The sequence below is a fragment of the Eptesicus fuscus genome, chromosome 1, assembly GCF_027574615.1.
Source record: "Eptesicus fuscus isolate TK198812 chromosome 1, DD_ASM_mEF_20220401, whole genome shotgun sequence".
NCBI classification, from domain to species: Eukaryota; Metazoa; Chordata; class Mammalia; order Chiroptera; family Vespertilionidae; genus Eptesicus; species Eptesicus fuscus.
The window spans coordinates 124,377,531-124,403,968 of NC_072473.1; the positions used below are offsets into that span (position 1 = coordinate 124,377,531).

General features: G+C 57.4%; 1 protein-coding gene and 1 pseudogene across 5 annotated transcripts; one reads left to right on the forward strand and one right to left on the reverse strand.

Annotated features, from left to right (window-relative positions):
* Positions 1 to 793: 793 nt before the first annotated feature.
* Positions 794 to 25,999, reverse strand: HCFC1 (host cell factor C1). Of its 5 annotated transcripts, none has more exons than XM_028136103.2 (26): positions 25,767 to 25,999; positions 18,541 to 18,689; positions 18,198 to 18,358; positions 17,210 to 17,418; positions 15,908 to 15,992; positions 15,317 to 15,423; positions 13,956 to 14,135; positions 13,466 to 13,825; positions 13,019 to 13,179; positions 12,323 to 12,520; positions 11,797 to 12,021; positions 11,568 to 11,672; positions 11,129 to 11,348; positions 10,434 to 10,576; positions 10,154 to 10,292; positions 9,727 to 9,947; positions 7,599 to 9,072; positions 7,162 to 7,325; positions 6,096 to 6,540; positions 5,353 to 5,676; positions 5,031 to 5,149; positions 4,806 to 4,943; positions 4,338 to 4,523; positions 3,693 to 3,993; positions 3,064 to 3,127; positions 794 to 2,923 (listed from the first exon to the last, which is right to left on the reverse strand). In XM_028136103.2, exons 1-26 carry the CDS (start codon positions 25,957 to 25,959, stop codon positions 2,884 to 2,886), a joined length of 6,111 nt encoding a protein of 2,036 aa, XP_027991904.2. In that variant the 5' UTR covers positions 25,960 to 25,999; the 3' UTR covers positions 794 to 2,883. The 5 variants fall into 5 exon arrangements, with proteins under 5 accessions (XP_027991904.2, XP_027991903.2, XP_027991900.2 ...); XM_028136102.2 differs by having other exon boundaries at positions 5,353 to 5,679; XM_028136099.2 differs by having other exon boundaries at positions 6,096 to 6,672.
* Positions 19,775 to 25,303, forward strand: LOC114228929 (dynactin subunit 6-like; annotated as a pseudogene).
* Positions 26,000 to 26,438: the final 439 nt, after the last annotated feature.

Here is a 26,438-nt window from a genome sequence, read left to right on the forward strand (position 1 = left end):
GTCAGAGTTGGTGCAGCGGGGAAGACAGAGCTGTGGCTCCCAGTGTCACGATCAATAGGACCCCACACAATACGAGACACCAGGAGCCCAGGGAAAGAGGAATTGGCCCCAAGGGGCTTCCTGGGAGAGATGGAATTGAACTAGGCCTCCCCTGCTACCGTGACCTGGCACTGCATGGGCATGCACACTTGCCAGGCAGAGATGGAGGAGGCAGCTTTTGGTACCAGAGTGAAGGGGCAAGGAGGCAGATGTGCTGAAGAATTCTCCCCTTGTTTTGTCCTGAGCACTCTCTAACCCTGGCTGTACCCTAGCAAAACCACCCCACCCAACAGCAGGGCTATCACTGTTGGTTCTGCTGCTTCCTCTCTGGGGGTGGTGCACAGGGAAGACAGGGCAACCACCCAGTGGGCGACATCCAGGTAGTTGATGTTCTGAGAGACTTTTGGGGGTCCTGGGCCCCTGGTGGAAGGACCTCCGGCTAAGCCCTCCCCAACTGGCAGCTGGTGACCTGCCTAGCCTTTGCCCCAGCCCCCTGGTTGGGAGGGGTGATCTGCTCCCCAGACAGGAGTTGGTAGTAGCTACTATGGGACCTTCTGCTGAGACAATCTGGTCCTACCCAAGGTCAAGGGCCATGGTGGAACCTTTAAACTTGTGAGGCAATTGGGAAGCAGAAACCCACTCACACGCAGGCCCTGAAAAAGGCTCCCTGGGGATTTGATCTCGGGAGTCCTACCTCCCCACCCCTGGTCCCCTCCCGATGGGAGTCCCAAACACTGAGACAGCAGGTGGTTATTTCAAAAAAGGTCTTTTAATTGTTCAAAATAGCACAAAACGACATTGCACTATGGTAATATTGAGTCACGGGGGTTACTCTACAATAGAACGGGGATACTGTTCTTAGAAACGAGAAATCAAAGGGCGCTTGGGACGAGGGACAGGGAAACAATGAAACCAGGCGAATGGGCTCCAAGGTGACTAAACATGACATTTTCCACAGCGAAATATACTATAATACAACAACCAGAGGCCCCAGAAAGGAGCCAGGCGGTGGGGGCATGGGGCGGGGGGGCAGTCATCAGCCACAGCTGGTCTCCACTGCAGACTGGGGTTGGGAGGAGGCGCCTGAAGTCGGGCAGCTCACTGAAGTGTGACCGGCTTGCAAACCTTGCTCCTTACCAGAAGCTTGTGTGGGGCAGAAAGCTGGCTCAGTAGCCACTCTGAGCAGAGGCCTAAGCCCGAGTCCCCATAGGACTACACAGCCTTGGGACACTGCTGCATTCATAGACCTGGTAGCCAGTGCCCTTAGCCCCCTTTCCCTGGACTAAGCCACACGCATGCCCTCTGACTGCCTCTGAAAAGTTCCCCATTCATGCCCACCCCACCCTTCCCCTTACTAAGTTGCTTGTGGAGTGGAAGTGGGTGGCTGCAGGAAGCAGTATTTAATTGAGGGTGTCGGCTACTCAAAGCCAGCTATGCCAAGGAGGGAGCCTGGGGGCGGGGGGTGAGGGATGCTGTGAACCCAGGATCAGGAGGATCGTTGGCCCGGGCCTCTGGACTGTCCCCCTCAGAAACCTGACTTGAGGCTCCTGCCAATTTTCAAGCTCAATCCTGTGGTGTGATGTGGAGCACTCCCCCAGGGAGAGTGAAGTTTGACAGCTCACCCCTTCTTCATCCCGGAGAATTGGGGACAGGCACAGGGGCAGAGGGCAGGGCAGGGCCAGGGAGAGGAAATGGAGCTGCGCAGAAAACACCAGGTGCACGGGGGAAGATTCCATGCCTCGTCTGTCCTGGCTGCCCCCAGCTTTTCCTCCAGAAAGAAGCCTGCGCCAAGGCTTAGCCAAGGAGAGAAAAGTTAACCAAAAAAGAAAAAAGGAAAAAAAAGATACACATTCTGTACACAACTAACAACAAAAAAGGGACAAAACCCCACACGCTAAGGCTAAAATTACAATAAAAATGTTGCCTTCAATTTAAACTTAAAAAAATACAACAAATGCAGCAGTTGGTGATGTGGCCCCTGTCTCCGACCCAGGGGGGGCCGAAGCCAGGCCGGGGGTGGGGGGGTAGGGGGCTTCTGTAGGCCCCACCGGGAGCCAGGTTTTCACAGAACACTGCTCAGCCCACCATGGGGCCCCTTCTCCCCTTTTCTGTTTCTTTCTTTCTTGTCTTCTCTTAAATGGGAAGAGGGAAGGGAGGAGGTGGGGAAGATAAAAAGGCCTCTGAGAAAAATGTGTAAGCTTCCCATGGGATCACGGGCAGAGATGGGCTGGGTTAAGTCAAGGGTGGGCTATTAGGTGGCGGGAAATGCAATGAGAACAAAATAAAATAAATCATACACACACACACACACACACACACACCCAGCTCAGGGTGCCCCCACAAAGCCTCTCTTGCTTCTTGGAGCAGAAGCAGGGTAGGGACGCTGAGGGGTGTCATTCCCTGGCTTCACGTCCGCTGCCCCTTGGCTGCCTTCTCCAGCCAAGGGTAATCAATAGCAAGAGGCTCCCAGGTTGTGGGGGTGCAGGCCTCCACTGCTTTCGCATCTTTGCTTTAAAGTTCGTTTCCCTCCCTCAGGGTCTCTGGCCTCGGGGGGGCTCTCAGCCCCCATGGAAGGCCTGGAGAGGAGCAAGTGCACTGCTCTCCCGTGCTCACGGTTCTTCCAGACCTGCCTCTGCTTCCTCCCAAACAGCAACGGTAAAATGTGCTTTCTTGAGATTATTTTCAAAACAGAGAAAAGGAGAGAGAATGAATGGTGGCCAGTAGCTCGGGAGGGTAAAGTGTGAGCGCTCGGGGGGTGGGATGGCCCGGGAGGGCCCTGGTGGGTGGTGTTCCTGAAGCAGAGGTGGGGTCAGGAGAGGAATCCAGGTGCGAGCCAGCTGCCTCTCACTGGCCATCTGCCTTAGATTTCTTTGGAGCAGTTTTCCTGGGAAGATGGGAGGAAAAGGGAAAGAGAAAGTGGTAAGTTAGCATTGGCTCCTGACGACACTATGGGACTTGCAGTGGGGGTTCATACCCAGTTAAGCCCCCTCCCTCAGTCTCAGAAGGTTCCCCAAAGGGGCTTACATTTCCGGGGAGGACATGGGCCGCTTGCTGGCTGGCTTGGTGCCAGGGCTGTCTTTACTGGTTTCTGAAAGGAAAACGGAGCAGTGACAGGCACAGGAAGGTGGGTCCAGTAACTTCAGTCACACAACCGTCCGCAGGCGACCCACCCCTGACCCACCCCTCCCCTCCCTCAGCCTCTGGCCCTACAGCGGGACCAGCTGGCCTGCTGGATCTGATGGCCCCTCCCTCTGGTGGGTACATTCCCCATGGTCCTGGCCACCTGTGTGCCACCCCCTGAGGTGGCCCTGGACTCAGGTTAGAGGCCCTCACTGTCCTTCCTGGCCAGCCTATGGGAACTGGCTCATACCTTGCCAGGGCAGCCTGGGGCCTCCACTCCCCACCCCCGCCCTTGTTCTACTGGGCTCCAGCCTCACTCCGGACCCTTGTAGTCCTCTCCACCCAGCTCACCTCAAGCACCCCTGGGAAGCTTTCCCTGTACCTCCAGATGAGGCAAGGTGCCCCAAGGGACCCCCATAGCACCCTAGGCCATCACCCACCCCCACCTGCTGCTTGCCAGGGCTTGCAGTCCCCAATCTGCCCCTCCGCAGAGAGCGCCCAAGAAGCCTTATGAATGAATGAATGACACCCACCTTGCAACCACCTCACTTGGGTGGCTGGGCCATAGCCCTTCTCGTTGCGGGCAGCGATGCGGAAGATGATGGCGGGCTTGGTGGTGTAGTCAATGTGGGCGTTGGAGAGGCTGGATGATTGCACAAGGCAGGAGGGGCTGGGCCCGCAGTACACGCGCATGAAGGCCAGCTGGGCCGGGGTGGAGCTCTTGGTCTCCCCGCCGGCCTGTGAGCTCTGGATAGCCAGGTACACCGAGTACTCCACGATCTTGCCGGAGGTCACAGAGGGCGGCTCCCAGGTGAGGTGAGCACCATCCGGACTCTAGAACCGAGGTGGCAGAGGTGAAGCGGCGCTGGCTTCGGCCTGTTGAGTTTATCCTGCGCCCTGCCTGTGCTAGGCCACGTCACCACTCCCAGGGCTGACCACCCCCACGTCACCACCACTCCTAACACAGCAGGCTGCTTTCACGGGCGAGTTCAGGGAGCGCCAGAGAGATGGCCTCATCTGCCTCCATCTAGAAGGCAGCCTCATGTAATGGCTAAATCAAATGAGGCAAGGTGCCCCAAGGGACCCCCATAGCACTGTAGGCCATCACCCACCCCAATGATCAGGGCCTGGCTGACATGGGCCAGTGGGTGAGTGTCGACCTATGAACCAGGACTCACTTTGCTGATTTTAATGGCACAGGGGGCCCCTGGGAAACCAGGCAGACACGTCTTAAAGGCGGAGATCTCGCTGAAGGGCCCCCGGCCACAGGCGTTGATCCCAGCGACACGAAACTTGTAGGCCGTGCCAGGCTGCAGTTCATGCTTCTTCAGTTGGTTATAGTCTGGAAGAGTGCCCGAGTCGTCCTGGGGAAAGAGGCCGGAAAAACGGGAAGAGGGAGAGAGGAAAGTGACATCAACCCCGCTGTCAAGAGGGCAGCTCTGGGGCCGGCAGACCCGTTTTCCAACCTAGGGACCTGCGGGTCCATGTCGAAGGGGGAAAGAGGGCGAAAATGACACCCCCTTCCCAACAAGAAGGAACATGGCCAAAGGACTGCTGCCCTCGGCTGGCTCCTCAGGGCCCTCCCTGTACCAGCCTTATGGCCAGGACCCACCCACCCGAGGGCATCAATGCCCAGGGTCACTTACATCAGACGGGGCAGCATCATCTGGTGGCAGGAAATAGTGTGTCACCATGACATTAGTGCCCTTAATAACCCCCACATCAAACCACTGGTTCTCTTTCTTCACGGGGGCTTTGCTGGGCGGGGGTGGCAGGTCTGGCTTCTGGAAGACAGAAAGGGAAGAGGTCAGGCCCTCGGCCTTTGGGGCCCAGAGGTAGTGACCCCCGAAGCCCCATCACATGAGACTCACCACACCCAGGGACTCAATGCCATTGGCCACCTCAGTCAGGGTAGCGGCAGCCTGCAGCTTAGCGGGACTGGAGCCCACGACTGGCTGGGGGGCCACAAACGTGTTGGAAGGAGCCAGGCCTGCGAGGAAAGAAGGTGTCAGCAGGAAAGAGCCCAGAAACTCAGTTTCTGCATGGGGGCCCTTCCCTCAGACCAGGCCACCCTCCCAGTCTGTGCATGGGCGGAGGGGGGGGCGGGGGAGCGCAATTACCCCCCCAAAACCTCTCCCCAGTCCACGGAGACCCCAGGGGACAGTGCACGTGGCCAAACAGAGATCTACTCACTCTCAGTGGCTGTGGAGGGCAGCAGGGCCACGGTGCTGGGCACGGCCCCGGCCAGCTCACTGAGGCAGTTGCCCTCGATGGTCGGGTCGTTGAGGCTGTCGGCAGGGGCCAGGGCCTCCGTGGGCAGGTGGTGGTGCTGCTGCTGCTGGGCCTGCGCCTCTTGCAGCTGCTGCTGTTGCTGCACCAGGGCGGCCAGTTCTTGCTGCGTCAGCACAATGGGGATGGTGGTGGCCTGGCCCTCCTGGCCTTCAGCAGATAGGTGGCTCAGCTCTGCCTGTGTCACAGCTCCTGCCCCCTCGGACGTGTCCATGGCCTCCCCAGTGCCTGCTCCAGAACGAAGAGAAATACTCCTCAACAGGGACGCCAGCTAGGTAGAGCCCATCCCTGGCTTTCCAGTGGCACCTCCCGAGCCCGCTCCCTGCCAAGCAACAGAAGCCCTGAAAGCCTGTCGCATCGGCCACGCTTCCTGGCCTACCTGTACCCTGCCGTCCCACAAAGGACCTGCCTGCTTCCTGGGTGCCCAGTCGAGCCTAGCAGCTGTGCCCCCGTCCTCCCCTTTATGTCTGCTTCGCTCCTCCCTAGCAGGAAGCAGGCCTCCTCCGCCTCTTCTCTTGGCTGCCCGTCAGCAGGGAGGTTCCAGAACCCTGTGTTCTCTCTCTTCCTGAGGGCTCATCCTCCCTTCAGGGCACTGGTGTGGACTTGACCTCACATGGAAGGGTGAGCTCTCCGGCCCCCGCACCTACCCATGACAGCCTGCTGTGCGGCCTGCAACACCGCCTGGATGGCCAGGGCCTGGGCTTCCTCTGTGGCCGCAGCCTGGGCAGCCGCTTCGGCAGCAGCGGTCACCGCCAGCTCCTCGGGGGTGAGCCCCGTGACCATGAGGGTGGTAGTGCCTGCTTGGGCCTCAGCCATCAGCTCTTGGGGAAGTGACAACTGGTCTACTTCCGACTGGGTGGGCGCAGGTGGCTGGACCACCACCGTGGCCACCATGGCGGAGTTGGCAGACTCCTGGCCCGAAGCGGGGTCCCCTGTACTGCTCAGATCCACAGCGGCCTGGAGCTCAGAGGTCTGTGAGGCTGACAGGACCTCGGCGGACTCCCCCATCAGGGGGGTGGAGGCAGGCTGCAGGAGTTGCTGTGGCGGCAGCTGCTGGCGAGGCCCGGGGGAGGCCTGGAGCTCCTCTGGGGGCTGCAGGATGTCAACAGCAGAGAAGGGCATGTCAGAAGTTTCTGTGTTGGCTATGGTCACTGTTATCGTGGCCGGGATGGGGACTTCGGTGGTCAGAGCCCCTGGGGCAGTTTCAGTCACTGATGAGATCTTCTAGAAAGGGAGAGAAGCCCCTGTCAGAGGGGAGGAGAGGGAGGCCAGAACCAGGCACCCTTCATCTTTCTTTAGGGCCTGGATCCCCATTCGCCATGGACCAGCACAACCCCTCTAAATGGGCAGGGGTGGCAGGTCACCGAGCAGCAGGAGTTTAGCAATGGGAGAAGACACCTTTGCGACCTGCTGGCCAATACTATAACCCATCCTCAAGGAAGCCTCCCAGTCTAGTCAGAAAGGGGCACTCAAATGCCCCCCACCCTTGTTGCTCCTCTAGGCTATAGTGAACCGGCAAGCCATGGCACTGGGGACGGCTGCCTCTCGCCCTGCTGTGCCAGGAGGTTGCCCTCTCATAATCTGGAGAAGGAACCAGGAGCAACATTGTGCGTGGTGCAAGAGTGACACCTGGTGTCCAACACCGGAACAGCAAGGGCCGCAGGTGCATTGGGCTGCAGGGAGGCAAAAAGGGGACCTTCCTGGGGCTCTTACCGGCACGGAGGGGCCGGGGACTGGTGTGGACTGTGTCACGGTGGTCACAGCCCGCGTCAGCGTGGAGGACACAGTCGTCGTGATGGCACTGGAGCTGGTGATGTTCACACTGTCGCCCTGGGTGCTCTCCACCTCTCCTTGGTCACTGGCAGCTGGTGGCGGATCTGAGGGGACAGGCAGAGCTGGGGGACAGGCACTCAGCCAGCAGGGGCCTAGAGATGAGGCTGGTTGCCAAGAGCCCCCCGGGGTCTCGACCCAGCTCTGCCACTCAAGGACAGTTGCCAGGAGGACTCCGCCCCCCTCCCCTCCCCCAGGTAAACTGAGCCCCACGGAATCTGGGGCTGTGGCTAGATAGATCTTTTAGCCACCACGGCCCTCACTCTTCTGGCTTGGGCTCCAGGAGACCACCGACACCAGACTGGCCACCTGGCACTCACCTTGGTTTGAGCTCATGTTGGAGGTGACAGTGGTGGCCGTGTGCGTGGTGCCTGTCTCGTGAGTCTCACAGGGGGGATTGGAGCACACCCTCTGTGTTGGGAAAGGGGTCAGCAGCGAAGCGCTGGTCTGGGGAGCGCTGGTGGGCGGTGCTGCCCCCTCCAACCCGGACTCCAGGGTCCTGAGGGGCGGGGTGCTGTCCGGGAGCAGGGCACCCACGCTGACCGACATGGTGGTGCCGGTGGAAGTGGTCTGGTGCGTCTCGCAGGGGCGGCTGGCGGGGGGCTGCTGCGCCCCCTCGGGCTGGCCTGCACCCCCACCGGAGGTGGCGGTGGTGGGTGTGTGGGTGGTGCCCGTCTCGTGGGTCTCGCACGGTGGGTTGGAGCAGACCCGCTGGGCGTTGCCTGCATTCGAGGTAGTGGCCGTGTTGGTGGTGCCCGTCTCGTGGGTCTCGCACGGTGGGTTGGAGCAGACCTGGGTCACGGGGGCCGGGGAGCACAGCAGTGCCTCCAGGCCTGTCACAGTCACAGCGGCACTAGATGAGCTCTCACATGCAGGCGTGGGGATCCCCCGCAGCTCGCCAGACTCCCCAGCACCCATGCTGGAGCGGGCTGTGGTGGGGGTGTTAGTTGTGTGGGTGTGCTGGGCCTCCGGCTGGCGCCCCATGGACACCAACTGACTTAGGTCGGTGACAGGGCTGTCCTTGCTGCTGGGGCCCAGCCTGACTTGGCCACTGGCAGAGGCCAACTGCACAAAAGCGGGGCTGTCTGAGCGCGGGGCCCCGGTAGCCATCACAGTCATGGTGGTGCTGGTCGCGCTGGTCTGGCGAGTTTGGCATAGCGTCTTGAAACCCACGGCTCCCTCCAGTTTCCCGGTGGGCACGGTGACCCGGATCACGGGGATGGTGGTGGCCACGCAGGCGTGCCGGGTGCCTTGCTGCTGGCCGGCACCGATGCTCGACATGGCAGTGGTGGCGGTGCTGGTGGTGCCCGTCTCGTGGGTCTCGCAGGGCGGGTTGGAGCAGCCGAGCTGGCCGGCCATGTTGGAGGTGGCAGTGGTGGCCGTGTTGGTGGTGCCCGTCTCGTGGGTCTCGCAGGGCGGGTTGGAGCAGACGCGAACCACGCTGCCGTTCGGCTGCCCCACCGTCGAGGTCACGAGGGAAGCAGCGGCGTCAGGCCTGTCGCAGACGAACTGCACTTGGGTGGGCTGCGGGTGCCCTCCCATGTTCGCAACGACGGTGGTGGTGGCGGTGTTGGTGGTGCCCGTCTCGTGGGTCTCGCAGGGCGGGTTGGAGCACACCAGCGTCACGGTGCCGGGCTGCACGTCACCCTGGCCAGAATCGGCGATGGTGACGGTGGCTGTGGGCTGCTCTGTAGTCGGGGAGGCCAGAATGGACACAGGAAGGTCGTGCACGGGCTGGGCCTCGACCCCGCTGGGTGCCGTGATCAGAGTCACCTGAGTAGGCTGCGAGACAGGCTAGAAAGACACCAGACAGGAAGAGTTAGCGCCCCGACTTCCCGTCTGTTTGCCCCTCCCAATGTCCTACAGTGTCCCCCACGCCAGCTGGGACCGTAGACTCGTCTCCTGCTCACCCTCCTCTCATCCCAAGACACGGACTTGCTCAGGGACCAAGGAAGAGGCACTGTTTCGCCTTAAGGGCCACAGGGTCTGGGAAGGTGCTCGGGGCAGCCGAGGAAGGGCCCAGGTGGGGCCAGCCCTGGTCGGGAAGGAACCCCATTGAGCCCGCACCCCATAAATGCCAGCAACAGAGGCTTCACCAAGTCCAGGAATTAAGCGTAAGACACGAAGAGAAGGAAAATGCTCTATCTGTGTGAAGATAAAGGGTCCCATCGTCTACACTATCACAAGAAAGAAAAAAATCGAGCGTTCAAAACCATAAACCACTGAAGTACGTCTCAACACCAAAGATTACTAGTGATTAAAAATTATGATTTGGCAACAGGGAACACATCCCATGGGTGCTTCGTGCATGAGGAAGAAAGAGAACCTGGTGCACACAGATGGGAGACTAGACACACTCAGGCTGGGCTCATGCGGCCCCCAAAACATGGACAGGCACCCACAGCCCTCATGCGCCCCCCCTCCCGTCCCCCCCGCCCAGTCCCCTACCTGCATCGTGATGGTGGGTGTGGTAAGACTTCCGGCCCCTGTCAGCGTGGTCTGAGCAGCAGACACAGTGATGGCAGTGGGATTGATCACTTGGCTTGAGAGGGTGGCAATGGTGCCCAAGGTGGTGATGGGTGTGGCCAGGGAGGCGCTGGTACTGTGGCCCCCAGCTCCCGCGAGGCTGGTAGAAACGGTGCCGGTCATCGTGCCTAAGGTTGTGACGCCTAAAGGCAGAGAGGCAGGATGGAGAGGAGGCCGGCTGCCGGTACTTCCTTTCCAGCAGTTTCGCAACCTGGACGGGGCTGGGGGCACTGGGAAGTCTAGAGTGCCCCCACCAGGAACAGAAGACTCCAGAGAGATCACCTGCACCCTCCCCCCAAGCCTCCGATGGGAGGTGGACCCAGAAAGAATAGGCAAAGCAGCTACACACCTGTGGTGCCCTTCACAACCAGTGTGGTGACTGCCGGCTTGACGGCAGAGACAGTGACAGGGGAGACCAGGCGGACGCCCCCCATGGGCATGGTGCGAAGAATGGTGCCTGGCTGTCCAGGGGCCCCCTTTAGCACCACCTAGAACGCCAGGGAAACCACCCCAGTATCACTCATAGGTTGGCTGGATCCCATGCTGCCCCCTTCCAGGACCCTCAGGACACGTGGCCTGCTCAGGTCCTAGACTGAACAGTGGGGTGAAGAGGGCCAGGCACGCCTCACCTGGGTCACTCCTTGCTGCCCGTGGCCAGTGGCAATTTTGGGGACAGCAGTGATGATTTTCGCAGGTGTTCCAGTTCCTGAAGTCATAACCTTGGTGGTGATAATGGTGATGGGGGACTTGATGCCAGGACTGCTTGTCACACCTACACAGGAGAGGGGGCTTCAGGCTGGGTTCCTGAGGCCCCGCCAGTGCCAGCTCCCACGCCCCACTTCCAGTAGTTACTCTTAATGCCCCTCACTTAAAATGATGGAGTGCCGCCCTAGCTCAGTGGCTAGAGCGGACTGAAGGGTCCCGGGTTCAATTCCGGTCAAGGGCATGTACCTCAGTTGCAGGCTCAATCCCCAGGCCTGGTGGGGGTGTGGGAAGCAACCAATAAATCGATGTGTCTCTCTCACATCAATGTTTCTGTCTCTCCCTCTCCCTTCCACTCGCTCTAAAAATCAATGGGAAAATGTCCTCAGGTGAGGATTAATAAAAAAAGACCACCAAAACAATGAAGTGCCAATTAAAGCCACATTCTGATACTTCCCTACAAACTTTAATCAAACAAAAGGCCAGGAGAGGGTGGAGAAGAGGAAAAAAAAAAAAAAAAACGACAAACAGAAACCAAGAACACGGCAGAGCCTGGCCTCTATGCCTATCTGGCATTAGCCTCCTGACAGTTCATTGCCCATGCGCTGGGGGAGACCCCTACCTGTGGCGCCCGCCTGGGTGATAATGGCCGACATGGGGATCGTCTTGATGATAGTGGTCGTGCCAGGCTTGGTGGTGCTGGGCGACACGCTGCTGATGCCCAGGATGGTGGGCTTACTCCCCGCCCCACTGGCCTGCGTGGTGGTGATGATGGTGGTGGGCTTGCCATCTGCTGAGGTCACCAGCTTCAGGATGGTCCCGGCTGGCAGGGGCCCTTTGGTCTGCAAGGGAAAACAGGTGGACCGGGGTTACTGCCAGGACGGAAAGTCTGGTCTGGCTACTCTCTCTGGCCCAAGCAGCTATGGGACTATTCTGAAGACCGTGGGTCACAGGCCGAGCAGTAGGACTTTCTGAGCAACCCGTGCTCGGGAGATCTTCTCTAGGCAGGGACGCAAGTTCTACTTGCTGGAGTTGCAGAAGGCTCGGCCCCACGCGCTCACCTGGATGATCTGAGTCACTGGGCCCGTTGATGCCTGGCCTGTGACTGCGGAAGTCTGAACTGGTTTAGTCTGGACCACTGACATCACTTTGCCCAGATTGGAAATCTAAACAGCAAAGGAGGGAGCAGAGTGTTATCTGGAAACCAATCAAGGGCACTGCCTGGCCTGGGGCTCCTCCAGGGCAGTGCCATAGCCTGGCAGCTGCCACATGCAGCGGGCTGCCACTCACCAGAGCACTGCCTCCTGGGACAGAGATGGGGCTCTTCACCAGGGTGATGGTCTTGGTGACCCCGCCCACAACTGTAGTCACCACCTGGGCTTGCTGGGCCACGGTCACAGTCCCGGACTTGTGCACCGTGATGATGGGGCGAGTGGATGTATTGGCAGCGGAGGAGACCGATGTCCCCACCTGGGCAGCTGCAGTCTTCAGCATCCGAGTGGCTGGGTTGCTCACCTGGGGGCGGGGGAGGAGAAAGATGGGTGATGGGTGGGATGTCCTGGCAGGCCTGTAGCTCAGGCTCATCTCCCCCGACCCCTCTTTCCCCTCTCCCCCAGACTGAAGAGCTCCGTGTGAACCACATCCCTAAAAGTGAAAGCTTAGTCCAGAGTCCATGGCATGCACCAATTACAGACCAACAGCCTCTGTGGGTTGGTCTACGTCCCTGGAGAAGTGACAACTGTCAGATCACATCATTGCTTAGACGTCTCCAGCCCTAAGGTTGTTGGTTCAGAACCAGGCCCGGGGGGATGCTCACCATGACTGGCGAGGAGGCCACCTTGACAGTGGCTGGGAGGGTGGTAGTACCAGGTGTCACGGCCACGGTCTTGACGATGGTGGTGCCTGCTGGGACACTCAGCACCGTGGGCGCCGAGGAAGGAGGGATCTTCTGGGTGGCGGCGGCCGCAGCGGCCAACGCAGCCATGCCACTCATCTGGGGGTTGCTGCCGATCACCTGTGGTGGGGCACGAACGTGTGAACCAGAGCACTGGGACCCAGGCAGTCTAGCTCTTTGCTCCAGACTTTACCAGGCAGCCTCCTTCCTGCCCAGGGCTCCTCGCAAACCTGGGTTCCTACCACCAAGCAGGCAACGCGACCCCAAGGCGGGAGTTTGTCAGCAGCTCTGGATCTTCTCCAAAGTCCAGAGTCAGAGACAGCTCCCTCTTCATGGGCCTGGGTCAACCAACCCGCCTCCCCTTAGATTCTCCCCCTCGGGTTTCAGAACGAGAAAGTCCACATTCAAAAGGCCCTGGCGATCAGACGGCAGGAGGTCCTTCTGAGGCATCAACTTGGTAATTAACATTAACTTGGCAATGCAACCTCTTCGGTGCTTCACAGGTGAGAAAGGCCCAGGATGAATGGTGCTGGAGCTGGTGGGATTCTAACCCAGTCAGCGTGCTGTCAATCACTGGGATGTCCCGCCCCACCCAGCCGTCTCACAATGGCGCCTCACCGTCCCCTGAGCACTCTGGGATGGCACAACCATTCGCACGCCTGCAGGAAGGGAGGTCACGGTGACAGGGGCTTTCCCGGCCTGGCTGGCGGGTCGCATAGTGACCAAGGGGGTTCCTGCTGTAGCCTGAGGACCAGTCACTTTGAGAACAGCAGGGACACCTGACGACAGAAGGAGGTGGCCATCAGCAGAGCCCCCCAGCCCCTCTGTTGGGTCCTTCAGCATTTAGACATGAGCTGCTAGTGCTTCGTGTCTGCTCCTTCCAAACACCCTCAAAGTGACAGTTCCCACGGGAGGAACTGAGTTTGCCCCCCCCAACCCTCAACCCCACCACTCAATTGCAAGCCGGCACTGACAACTGCCAGGCATGCTACTTGGCAGCCCTTACCCAGGGTGCACTCTCCCGGTGGCCAGTTCCAGCCCTCAAGTGCTTGGCGCCCAGCTCACCTTGTGTCCTGGCTGTAGCGGGCACGGAAATCGAGCTCCCAGGCACTGGTGGCAACACCTGGATGGTGGTGGTGGTAGGGGGCGCGGCGGCAGCCTGGGGCAGGAGTGTGATGCCTACTTGGGTCAGCGGCTGCACAGCAGGTGCGGCAGCTGCGGGGGCAGGACTCTTGGGGGGGTTGGCAGGCACGGACGGGACTGGATTGGGTGTGGGGGAGGTGGCAGTAGCAGCCGTGGCAGGAATGTCATATTTCTGGAGCTGCAGAAGGTAACTGTCGGCGGTTGCCACTGCCCCCCAGCTCACCTCCAGGGAGTTGGTGTTGGCGCGTACCAGCTGTACCCGGGCTGGAGGCGGTGGCTTTTCTGCAAGAGGGCACAGCCAGGGCGGAGGGAAGGGGGAGGCAGAGGCTTCAGAAGTGAGCATGGCAGGCTATGCCCTCGGGCTGAGCTCCACTGTCAAGGCCCTCGGGCTGCTCCTCCCCGTTGGCCTTACCTGTTTCCAGGTACCAAAGGTCCTTGCAGCAGACCTGGTTGTTCCAGGCCTTTCGGTAGCCGTCACGCCCACTCCATATGTACAGGCGGGTGTTGATGGCCACGGCACAATGGCCAGCTCGGGCTCGGGGAATATTGTCCTCCAGTGTGTCCATCAGGATGGTCTCCCAGGCCATGGTATCTGGGGAGAACGGGAGGCAGCAGTCAGCAGGGGGCAAAGGAACCCACAATCCCTATTGGCCCTTTGGCCTTTTGCTGGCAGGGATGGGGAATTAAAGCCAAGAAGGCATCAAAGAGTATTAACCGTTTGCACTCGGATGTCGAGAGTGACTCGACACGGTTAGCATTAAATCCCGAGTAGAAGAAAAAAGCAAGCGAGTGCAAAGGGTTAAGTTAGGAAGAAAACACCTCCCCAGAACAACTCGGCTCGGCAAAGAGACCCTAACGAAGAAAATGAGAAGCCACAAGCTACACACTGAGAAAACTACTTGAAATACACAAAGGTTTCACATCAAACTACACAGGAGCCTATAGAAAGATACAGGCGAAGAGAGTGCAAGTCACGGAAAAGGCAGCGGATCTAAGAAAAATGTAGTACAACGTTCAACATAAGAGAGGTGCAAATTTGATTTCGGTGCCTGCCGCAGCTGGGGCTCAAGGTGAACCGGGGCATGGGGCTGGCACAGGGTGAGATTTAATCTTATCAGACTTGGTGAAGAGCAAATGGTTTCCCAGTCGCTAGGCACGGGAAGAGGTGTCTATGTGGCTACAGGGCAGCTTGGCAACATCCCTTTGGCAGCAAAGGGATGCTGAGGTTTTTACCCTTCAGATACACTTGCACGTGGACGGTTCTAGATACACGGTGCAAGGATACTCACGGAGCGGCGTCTGTGCAAGTCCCGACCCCAGGATAGCGATTCAAAAGAATGAGGCCGCTTGGCATAGGGGGACGGGATGGTCTCCGAGCCGGAGTGAATGGAGAAGGACAGGTGCAGCTCTGAGGAGAGCAGGCTGCGTTTGGTTTCTAGAGGAACCTATACGCATGCTGGGATATACAGAAGAGTCCCTGCAGGGCGGATGAGAACCTACCAAAGGGTGTGCGTCTGAGAAGCAGAAATGGGAAGCTCTGCACCCTGAGTCTTTTGTACTTCCGTTAGGTCGGACCTCGTGTAGGAAGAGCCCATTCAACAAAGCCGAAGAGCAGGGTCCCTCCGAGCGCTCTGACCAGTGGCTACTGCTCATGGATTCTAGAAGCCTGAGGCTTAAGCTTTGCTCCCTGCACACCCCACACAGCTCCGGGGCCGAGGAGGGCCAGCTCCCCGCAGCCCTCCGTAGGCCACTCCGAGCCCCAGGAGGCCATACCCAGGTTGAGACAAGCCAGTGTGTTGGTGCACTTCCACTCCTTCTCGTGTGTGGCCACTTTGACGTCATCCATGACGAGAGGCACCCAGCCACCAAACACGTACATTCTGGGACGAGGGAGGGAAGAGTAGGAGACGATTGTAGAGGAGGTGCCAACCTAGAGGCCACCTCTTCCATCCAGAAAGTTCTATATACACTTGGTCCCCTCGCTCTCCCCAGGAGAGCCGCCAAGGACACATGAAGCTCTCGATGTGGTCCTCTTCTGCCTGGTGGCTCAGCCCTCCCAAGAACAGTCACCTCCACTCCAAGGAACCCCTGCTCAGCTCAGCTCGGTCCCCCTCATTCTGACATTCACTTTGGGACCTCGGTATTGACGAAGGCACCCAGCTGGAGAATCTAGAACGGAGCGTGCCCCCTCTTACTCTGTGTCTTCTCTCGGCCCTCCAGGGTGGGGTGGTAATGAAAACAGGGCTGCTGAATGCCAGCCCAGCCAGAAAGAGGCCTCCTCAGAATTGCTGGACACAACTGCCAGCCCTTTGGGGCCAGGTATGAGGGCTGGCGTGAAGGGAAAAGCAATGGCTAGCTACTCACTTGTTGCCTATGGTTGTGGCCGAGTGGAGACTTCGAGGAAGAGGTGCCACTCCGCTGAGACTGGGCTTATTCCACGTCAGAGTCTCTGCAGAGCGACGGAGAAAGGAGGGTTACCCACACGGGGTCAGACATATGCCCTCTGACCCCGAGGAAACTCCCTGGCCTCGGGGGAAGGCTTTGGAAAGTGGGTGCCAACCCAGTCCAAGAATCCCACGCCTGGTCCCCCCTATAGCCCATGGGAGGCCCTTGGATCAGCTTCTGGCATTTCTCAAGCTGTGTTCGCCCATCCTGGCAATTGGCGTCTCTCAGAAGATCTGCTATGGGCAGGCCCTGCTCTCGAGGTTGGGGTAGGAGTAGGGAGCGCAAGACATGCCACTGGGCGTCCTACTCTCCAAAAAACGTGTTCATACCCACACCACCTCTACTGTCTACAGACCGATTGTTGGGAAGCAGAGTGCTGCTGGGAGTTTCATGAAAAAAAGGGTTTCTAGCCCGGCTGGCGTGGCTCAGTTGTTGCACATCGACCTATGAACCAGGAGGTCACAGTGATTCCTGGGCAGGGCACATGCCCGGGTTGCGGGCTCGATCCCCAGTGTGGGGCGTGCAGGAGGCAACCGATCAGTGATTCTCTCATCATTGATGTTTCTCTCTCCCTCCCTCTCCTTTCCTCTCTGAAACCAATAAAAATACATTAAAAAACAACACCACACTACTGTTTCCTTTGGGTACCCAAACTGATTGAATCTATCCTCCAAAACTACGTTGCCGGCCACCACCTCTCCTCAGCCTTCTTCAGGTCAAAAACCCATACTTCTTTCTACCACTCCGGACACCCTACCTGCTTACCAGCCTAAGTAGCCCCCAGAGGTCTCCCAGGCTCTTGAGACCCCTCTTAACTCGGTCAGACCAGTGTGCACTGCTCCTGGTACAGGCTGAGCACTGATGAATCGGCAGGGACTAATGCTATCTAATCTAGACAATTCCATTTTGGAAAGGCCCTGACTTCCCCCATTGATCTCCTATAAGCAGACCAACTCAGGCTTGTTCTTTCTGAAAAAAAAAAAAAAAAAAAAAAAAAAAAAAAACCCACAAAACAACAAAAACAAAAACCAAAAACCAAAAATCGCCACAATCTCGGGGCAGATACGATTAACCCCGAACAGGGTACTCCCTGCCCTCACCCTCCCATGACAAGGAGCCAATCAGGACACTCCTCCTCCTCCTCCCTGTGGACCCCACGCTGGCTGCACAGCAGACCAGCTTTGCTCTGAGGCCACTGGAGAAGCCACACCCACATCTTACCAATATCTAGGGTCCAGAGGTCCCCCAGGCGGCAGCCGCTCATCCCTCCGTAGATCACCAGCTTGGACTTCTTGTTGTCTTTCTCAGTGTAGACCACGGCAGTGTGCGACTCCCGCGGTGGGGGCAGGACGCCGTAAGTGATGGGGATGTCCCAGGCCACCACTCCGGAGCCTGGCCGTAATTCCAGGATGTATAAGTCATTCAGGTACCTGGAGAAGAAAGGTCAGCTATGGCAAACTGTTGCCAGATGGCTCACCGGCTTCTCTGGGTGAATCGAGGCTTTCTTGGGAGACGAAGGGAGCTATGGTCACATGACCAAGTTCTTCTACCCTCATCCCCAAGGAGGGGTTGCCAGAAGCTCCTAAGGATGAACTTGAGGCCAAGAGGAGCAGCAAGACAGGGCATGCTGGGCGTGGTATTACCTCCTGACTTTAGAAAGGCCCTTGGCCACCAGCCATGGAAAATAAAAATAATCATCACTAACTCTACAGGCAGAAGTCTGGGAAAGTGCTGGCTCTAAACTGGGTCCTAGGTGCCCAGCCAGCATGGCTCAGTGGTTGAGCACTGACCAATGAACCAGGAGGTCATGGTTCGATTCCCAATCAGGGCACATGCCTGGGTTGCGGGCTCGATCCCCAGTGTGGGGTGTGCAGGAGGCAGCCGATCAATGACTCTCAACATTGATGTTTCTATCTCTCCCTCCCCTTTCTTCTCAGAAATCAGTATGTATTTTAAGAAATAATAAAATAAAATAAAATAAAATAAAATAAACTGGGTCCAAGGAGTAGGAACCAGCCCAAGGCTAGGGAGGTGTCTACCCCCTGGCTAGGCCCTTCTTCCCCAATGCCTTCTCCTCCAGGCTGGAGACCTCAGTGCCCAAAAGCTCCTTACAGGGCATCTAGTGCCACCCTCTCCTTGCACAAAGGAAACTTGGCATGGTGGGGCTGGCTGGCACGTGGGATTCTACATGAAGAGGACATAGCCTCACCTCGGAATGTTGTTCTTGGGGTCCTCGCTATCGTTGGCCAAACCCCCAAACAGGTAGCATTTGTTGCCCACAAGAGAGAAGCTGTGCCCAAGCCGAGGACACGGAGGGGGCCCGTTTTTGGGTGTCTTTGCTTTGAGTCTCTTCCACTCCCACCGACTTGCCTGCAAAATCAAGACTCGGTGATTGAGTTGGGGATGAGCCCGCCTTCTGAGCCCAAGCTATTTGTCACGTCAGGAGGAGCTGGCCAGGCCCCCTCCCCCCATCATTCTTGCTTCACTGCCCCCATCCCACCCCCCCACCCCCCCGCTGCCACAACTGTAAGGAGCACATCAGGGGCCATTACCTGGAGCTCGTAGAGGTCATTGCTGTACTTCCCATACTCTACCATTCCACCAAACACCAGCAGGCGAGTCCCGTCACACACAAAGCCATAGGCTGCACAGCCAGGGGGGATGTCCCCTCGCACAGCTGGGATGAACCACTGGTTGGTTGCTGGTGAACAAAAGGAAGCAGATGTCAGAATGACTCGGGAACTCCCAGAACCAGAGTCCTCGCTCCTATTACTCCCCAAATCCACCGGCCTACAGAATATGGTCCAAGAAAGGAGGGGCTGAGACAGCGCCTCTATTCCCAAGGCTATGGCACTTTCTCCTTTCATGCCGGCCCTCTACCTCAGCTATCTTCTAAGCCTCTTGACTTCAGAGGTCACCTCAAAACAGCCTGCGAGCACCCTGCATCGCATCAAGTTTGCCTTAAGAAGCCGGAAGTCACTGACCAAGATAATTCATCAGTTTCTGGGAACGTGGCCACCGACTTCCTTCCCCTACCGCTCGGTGGGTCATCAGAAAGAAACTTCTGACACCGAGAATACTCTCTCGGTGGCCCCAGGCTCCTCCTCCTGGGGGCCCATGACTGCACCTTTAAGTGGCTGAAAGAGCAACTGGTACTGGTTGGTGTCCCCTCGTCCTTGCAGGTGCGGGACACCCAAGGGAAGCCAATCAAGGCAGCCTGGCCTGTGGGAGTGGGGCGCAAGGCCATACAAGAACAATCTCTGCTGGCGTCTCCTGGGCAATGGTCCACATCCACCATCTCCCCATGCCATGCCCACACCTCTCCAGAACACCCTCAAAAGCCAGAGGTGGCAGCGGTAGCAAGAGCCGTGGCACCTAACAGTCTCTGCCGGCCACAGAAGCTTCCTCCAAACCCATCACCTCTAGCTGGGGGTAGGCTCAGGAGGCCAGCAAGGAAGAGGATGCCACAGAAGCCAGGCAGCAGAGAACTCATGGACATGGACAACAGTATGGTGATTGGGGGGGGGGGGGGTAGAGGGAGATGGGTGGAGGTGGAAGAGGGCAGAGAGGGTCAATAAATGGAGATGGGGGGAAAAAGCCTGGCCAGCGTAGCTCAGTGGTTGAGCATCAACCTATGAACCAGGAGGTAAATCCTCAAACTGGGGGTCAGTTTCAACCCTGCTTGCTTCCATGTTCCTAAATCTGTTTTGGTTAACATGAGCATGCAAAGGGATTGGGATTTGGGTGTAAACGTAGCACCAACTGGGATCTGACTGGAGGTTAGTCATGGGGAGGGCCTTGGGAGGCCCCAGCTGCTTGCTGCTTCTTGGCCTGACTGTCCGCTCATCAATGCAATTGGTCATTGACAGAGCCCCCCCTCGAGGCCCGACATGCATCTTGCCCGGAAGGCCTGCCCTCATCGAAAAGCACAACTGCAAAAAACCACGGCAGAGAAAACTCAGAAGTGTGAAGATTGCTCCGGGGGCAGCTGTGTATATAGAAAGTGAAACCAGGAGCGATGTAACTATAGGACCTAGGCCAGTGATCCACCCTCCAGCAAGATCATTGTGGAGGCCAGACTAATAGTGATTGGTGAAGGTCATCTAGCAGAAGAATAGGCGCTGATCATAAATGCTCACTCTGATAATATCACCCCTGACCCTGAAGAGGCAGAACCCCAACCTGTGATCACTGGCACCAATGTGTCTGAAGTTGGCTGCTAATCCCACCCAAGTCTGTAGGCAGAAATGTAATACTGACAAGTGGTCGCATCATTGTTGCATCCTAAATAAATTGAAGTCACCCTTGAGAATACAGTGATCTATGGTGTAGACCAGCGGTCCGCCAACCTTTCGGATCTCACGGACAACCGGTTGGCGACAGCTAGTGTAGACTGCCTTTGTCAGGTGCAGACCGAGCAACCACAGCCCTAGACACTACAGCTGGATTTCCTGATAAAAAAAATCTTGCCAAACTACCACCATTTAAAGAAGACTATGAACCTAGCCGGCATGGCTCAGTGGTTGAGCATCGATCTATGAATCTGGAGGTCACAGTTCAGTTCCCGGAGGTTGTGGGCTCGATCCCCAGTGGGGGGCGTGCGAGAGGCAGCCGATCAATAATTCTCTCTCATCATTGATGTTTCCATCTCTCTCCCTTCCTCTGTGAAATCAATAAAAACATATTTTTTAAAAAAAAAAAAAGACTACAAAACAAAGGTCAACTCCAGTTAAGAACTAAGAACAAGCTGTGACATCAAGGTAACATTTTGTCTTTGACCGCTGTCTTTTGAAAGGGCCAGTGTTTATGTCCTCCTGGCAGGTCACGGAGTATTATAAGTTGATTTTATTTTGTTAAAAACCTGAGTTAGAAACAAAGGTGCTAGATCTTCATTGTAACTGTTCTCTACAATTTATATAAAATGTATTATTTTCCTATTCCTTCTTCCTTTTTCTGGTAACTTACAGATCCAGTTTCCTTTTGTTATATAAAATGTTGGCCACAGATTTCACTTGCACAAAAGACTACCCATGATAAGAAAGGACATATTGTTATGTATTTATATTTTGCCATGTACTGAACTAAATAAAAATGACAGGGAAAAAAATAAAATGATAAATAAAAGCACATTGACCTCGGGAGAAAGATACAGCCCTTCCGGTCACTCCCCACCACCCAACTCTACAGGTTGGTTTGGAAGAGGCTGTCTGTCCTCTCCGTGGTTTAGCTGAGTCACGGGGACTTTAGGATGCCTAGCACCAATCCTCCTCTCCCCTCCTCTGCCATGTTCCTAGCAGAGGTGCAATGCCGTACTGCCTGCCATGCGCATGCGCCCAGACCCAGGTCCCGGCTCACTGCCTTTCTCTCATTCCTCGTGCACATACACACCAAGAAAAGCCAGCAGCTCCCCATGCCGAGGCCGACTGCCCTGCATGAATGGTCCCTGAAAGGGATCTCGTCCAAGTTAGTGGGATTAAAGCGGACAGAAATCTCTGAGATCATCTCAGCCAAAGTCCCTTAATTGATAAAGGAAAAGAACCCAGGAGGGGAAGTGACTTTCCTGAGGTCACAGAGCAAAACAGACACAGACAAGAACCTCGTCGCTAGATGCCCACCTCAGGGCCCCAGGAACAGGGAGCCATCAGCCACCTTTGCTCACCTGGGACACCCTTGTGGCTATGGGGCCATCGATCAGGGCTGGGACAGAGCTACATGGCAAATGGAATCAGCCTACCAGTTTCCCAAGACACTCATCACCCACCCAGCTGCCAGACTAGAAGTAACCTGGGATGTCCTAAGAGCTCACAATGACCAGCGCATTCTATGGTGCCCAAGAGGTCCCGATCTCGTTCTAGAACACTCCAGGCAGGGCAGTGTTCAGGTACGAAGTGGTGAACTGCCTCTCTTCATTTCATCCCCAGCCCCGGTTCGGCCCCCCGAGATGGCACAAGCAACCGTCTCTTAAATATGACAGCTGCTCGTATCACCCCTTAATGATATTATCTCTAGCTCATCGAGTGGGGAGTGTTGTGCAACCTAATCTCTGGGTCTCTCATTCTTGATAGGCTCTGGTTTTGTCCCGGCTCTCAGCTGGGAGGGGGCTTTGAGGAAGCGAGGCCACCGCCTGCACCTGGGACCCTTCATGGGGTGGCCAGAAATACAGACTCCACCTTCTCTCTCCTCAACGAGCCTGAAACCCCAGCTTCTGCGTTTTGGCAGTTCCCCCACCCCTTTCCATGTTGTGCCAACTCTGTCTGTAGTAGCTGCTGCCCCGTCAGCCTCTATGCATCACCACCTCGAGACCCAAACCCACACGGCGGGTAGATGGTCCAGCCGCACCAGCTGCCTTTTTGTTCGCTGTCACGCCGAGGCACTTCCTGTGTGGCGGCCTCAGTGGCGGGAGGCACAGAGGAGACGGCTCGAGGACTCAGACTCCCAATCTAGTAGGGAAGCTGCCATGTCCTCCTCCCACCAGAGGAAGAACAGCCAAGAAAGAGGTCTGCACCGAGCAGGGGCGATGGCTGGGCGGGGGGAGGGGGGGCGCTTCTCAGAAGAGGGGACCATTGGAGCTAGGCCTTGAAGGGTGAACGGGGTTTCCTGACAAATGAAACTAACGGGGCCAATCAGGAAGTGACTGCAAGAGCCATGTGAGGTGAGGGCCCAGAATGGAGGGGGAACAGCTTCGAGGCAATCTTGGTTCAGTGACTAATCAGCTACGGGGACAGAGGAACAGGGAGGCCTCTCCAAGGCGGTGGTCGCCGTCTGTGAAGGAAGAGCCAGTCTAACAGTCTCTGGAAAGGTCTGTACTCCTGCCAAACTCTGAAAGCAGCTGGCGGGATGACCCTGGACCTGTCACTTCCCTTCTTGGACCCCCATTTCCTCATGTGCAAAAACAAGGAAGTTCTACTAGATATTTTCCAAGGCTCCTTCCAGCTGAAACAGTTGGCAGACCCGAAAGAACCATCGAGGCCAACCAGCCTTGGGTGGCTCCTTTGGCAACTGGCCATGTCCTCCCCTCACCGGGTCGCACCCCACCCTGTCAGCACCAGGTCTTCTGATTAATCCGCTTTGCTGGGCTGAAATAAAATTCCCCGAGGTCAAGGACGGCTACCCTAAGACCTCCCAAAAGCCAGTCAAGTGTCCCACAGCTGCTGCAGTGACTGTCGAAGAGGAAGAACACACACTTTCGCACACACCTGCCACTCCTCATTCCCCTGTCATACACTCCCCCCCCCCCCCCCCCCGCCGTTTGTTGAGCTAACCAAACCAGCGAAGTGCCTCGCACCTCCTGAGTGCACCCCCTGGAGTCTTTTATCTTAGCAACAGGGATCGCTCACAGCTCAGCGAGCCTCTGAGCTCTCATCCTGTAGAAGGGGAAGGGCAAGAGAGACCTCAGGACAATATGCTGCCCTCCTTTAAAACAAAGGCAAGGTACCCGGCCGGTGTGGCTCAGTGGGTGAGCATCGACCTCTGAACCCGGAGGTCACAGTTCGATTCCTGGTCAGGTCACATGCCTGGGTTGTGGGCTTGATCCCCAGTGTGGGACGTGCAGGAGGCAGCCGATCGATGATGCTCATCGTTGATGTTTCTCTCTCTCTCTCTCCCTCTCGGAAATGAATAAAAATGTATTTTAAAACAACAAAGGTAAGCAGGAGAGCAGCTGTGGAGGCAGCAGCCAAGGAGGATGAGGGGGCATCTGGGACCTTGCAGCTACAGGAAAGGCCAGAGATCTCTGCAGCGTTATTTGAGTTATGTTATTTGACCGTATCTGTCAGAGCATATACACTCAGGAATAGGGAGTAGGGTCACTAGTCGCTCTCCTGGAAGAATCCGGGCTGCCGCCCTTCTGGAGGGGACGAATCAAGGCAGAAGCCACCAGTTCATTGTAATAAACTAACGAATATGCAGAGGCCCCAGGAAGAAGTGGACTTTGGAGTTGAGTTGATGCTAATTAGGCCCCTGCCCTACTTTCTAAAATGGTATTTCCCTGCCAAGGAGCCTGCTCCGGGCCTTGGGAGAATCAAGTTGGTCCAAGGAGCTGAGGTTCTGCTCGGGGCGCAACGGCCTCTCTAAAAACAGCCCTGCCCCTCAGTCTTACCTTACTGGGCTAATTGCTGCCACCAGCAGCTGTCTGAGCTGGCACGGAGCACCACCAACCAGCCTGGCCTCGCTGGAGGCAACAGGTGCCGAGACCCGGCATGCAAAGGGTCACTGCAACCCACCAGCCTTTTGAAAGTCAAACTTGGTAGGTTGGGGTCAACAACCTACAAGGTTCAGAGAAAACTGCACTCTGCCTGGGGGATGGGGGGGGGGATGGGGAGGGGGGGAAGCACCCAACCAAGAACCCGGCTCTAACCGTTGCCACTTCAATCAACTTCTCCCTCCGGCTGCCAGCTCTCCACCCCAGGGCAACCTCAAAGCTGGAGGGGGTGCCCCAACTCCAGGACCCCGTACTTCCAGAGCCCCCGTACTTCCAGAGCCCGGGGGAGGAGGGATCTGGAGCACAAGATGTTTTGCTAGATATGCTAGCAAGACGGAAAGAGCTGGTAGATGGCCCCTGGCCATGTCCCACCAGAACCCATCTCCCTGTGGCTGCAGAGGAGAGCTCCCCCCTGCCCATCCAAGCTTTGGTCCCTCAGGCTCTCACCCCAGAACACAACAGACACAGGCCCAATGTTCCCAGTGACAACGCCTTAAGCCCCTCCTTACGAGGAAGGGGAGGTGCTACCGGCCAGCAGCCATTCAACAGCCCACTCAGAATGAGGCAATAGGTGTGCAAACCAGGCCAAGTGGCCACCGCGGGGAGGGGGCTGCAGGAGGATGCAGCCAGGCCCTAGAGACCTAGCAAGGCCAGTATATACCTAAAGACAGAAGCCCAGTCCAGCGTTCTTTCCGCCACCCAATCCCGCCCCCCCCCGCAATAAAACTAGGCCTTGGGTTGGGGGGGGGGGGAGGCATGAACATGGGCAGGTAACCTCTTCCAACCTCAGGAAGAGGAGAGTCAGGTGAGGGACCACCTAAGCCTGCTGCGGGATCACTGGAATTCATCTCTTACATCCGAGGATCAAGAACACCGGTAATTTGAAGAGAAACATTGCAGAAGTGAATGCCAAGAGAGGGAGGCGGCAATGCTGCCTGATCTGTGGTTCCCCGAGGCTCCGGCACCCTCTCAGGGAGGTTACCCGCCAAGCACGCAAGCCCCCCGACCCCCCACCCCCGCCCCCGCCCAAATCGGGATTCGGCTGCTGGACTCTTGCCCCTTTTCTCGAGACAGAACTCATCTGTAATCTAGAAGTTGTCATCTCTCCCGAATGAGCACTAGCGATGAATAGCTGAGCAGGCGCAGGAGGAAGGAGGGAGGGAAGGAGGGGGTGGGAATCAGCCTGCACCAAGGGACGCATCCGCCAGCCCGCTCGCCCGGGTAACGGTGTATGTCTGAAGTCACCACCACTGGCGACGCCCCCGCACCAGCCGGACTAGACGGTTCCTCTTCAATAATGAAAGCACCCCTCAAACACAGGAGTCAGGGGGTGTAAGAGCGGGGGAAAGAGCAGCGAAACGAGGCAGAGCAAAGGGTTGTGGAGGGAAGAAAGCAGGATCAGTGTGGAAGGAGGAGAGGAATGGGAGAAGGGGGAGAAAAAGGAGGGGAGGAGAGAGAACAGAGGTGAGGGAAGTGATGGATGGAGGGAAGGAGAGGAGATGAAGGGAGGGAAAAGGAAGGAGAGGGAATAGATGGAAGGAGCGAAAGATCCCAGGACCCGGCGGGCTTTGCACTCACCCGTGTTGTACACGTGCAGTTCATCCACTATCCCCTCGTTGCCACCGCCAAACACCACGATGAGCTCCTTGATGGCCACGGCGCGGTGGCCGTGACGGGGTCGGGGCACTGGACCCGACCAGCCTACCACTCGCTTCCAGCGGGGCTGCAGGAGCACCGCTGGAGAGTTGGCGGGCGACACGGCCGAAGCCATAATTCCGGGAAAGGGCGCGATGGGGAAAAGTCACAAAGCGGGAAAGGAGCCCCCCCAATACCTCCCACACACCCCCTTTAGTCTAAGGCAGCTCTCACGGAGAAGCAGTTCCTCACACAGCGGTGGACGGCTCCATGGAGGCCGCCATCTTAACTATTCTCCTTCCCTTCGGCTCTTTTCCTTCTTCTCTTTCACCCCGACTCTTCAAGAGCGTCCCGAAGCTGTAGAGCGGCTAGGCCCGAGAAGCTTGAGGCATACGAGTCCAGCCGCTCTGACTACTTGCGCGGGTGCTCCTGCTTATAAGCTCGGGCGGGAGGACCTGGGAGCCGCCATCTTGAGCCGCCTCTCTCTCCTCCCTTCCTCAGTCGTAGCCCACACCCGCCGGAAATGGCGGAGCCCCGGCCCGGTTCCCACACCCCCCAAGTCCCCCGCACTGGCCGGCTTCCGGGGCGGGTGGATAGGAGCCACAAGCGCCGCGG

Excerpts from the sequence above, each read along its gene's own strand:
- HCFC1 (XM_028136098.2), bottom strand. The coding sequence starts at position 25,959 with ATGGCTTCGGCCGTGTCGCCCGCCAACTCTCCAGCGGTGCTCCTGCAG. Across the intron at positions 11,349-11,567 it reads CAGTGACTCAGATCATCCAG|ACCAAAGGGCCCCTGCCAGC; the intron begins GTGAGCGCGTGG and ends TTTCCCTTGCAG. Across the intron at positions 3,994-4,337 it reads GTGCCATTAAAATCAGCAAA|AGTCCGGATGGTGCTCACCT; the intron begins GTGAGTCCTGGT and ends CCTCGGTTCTAG.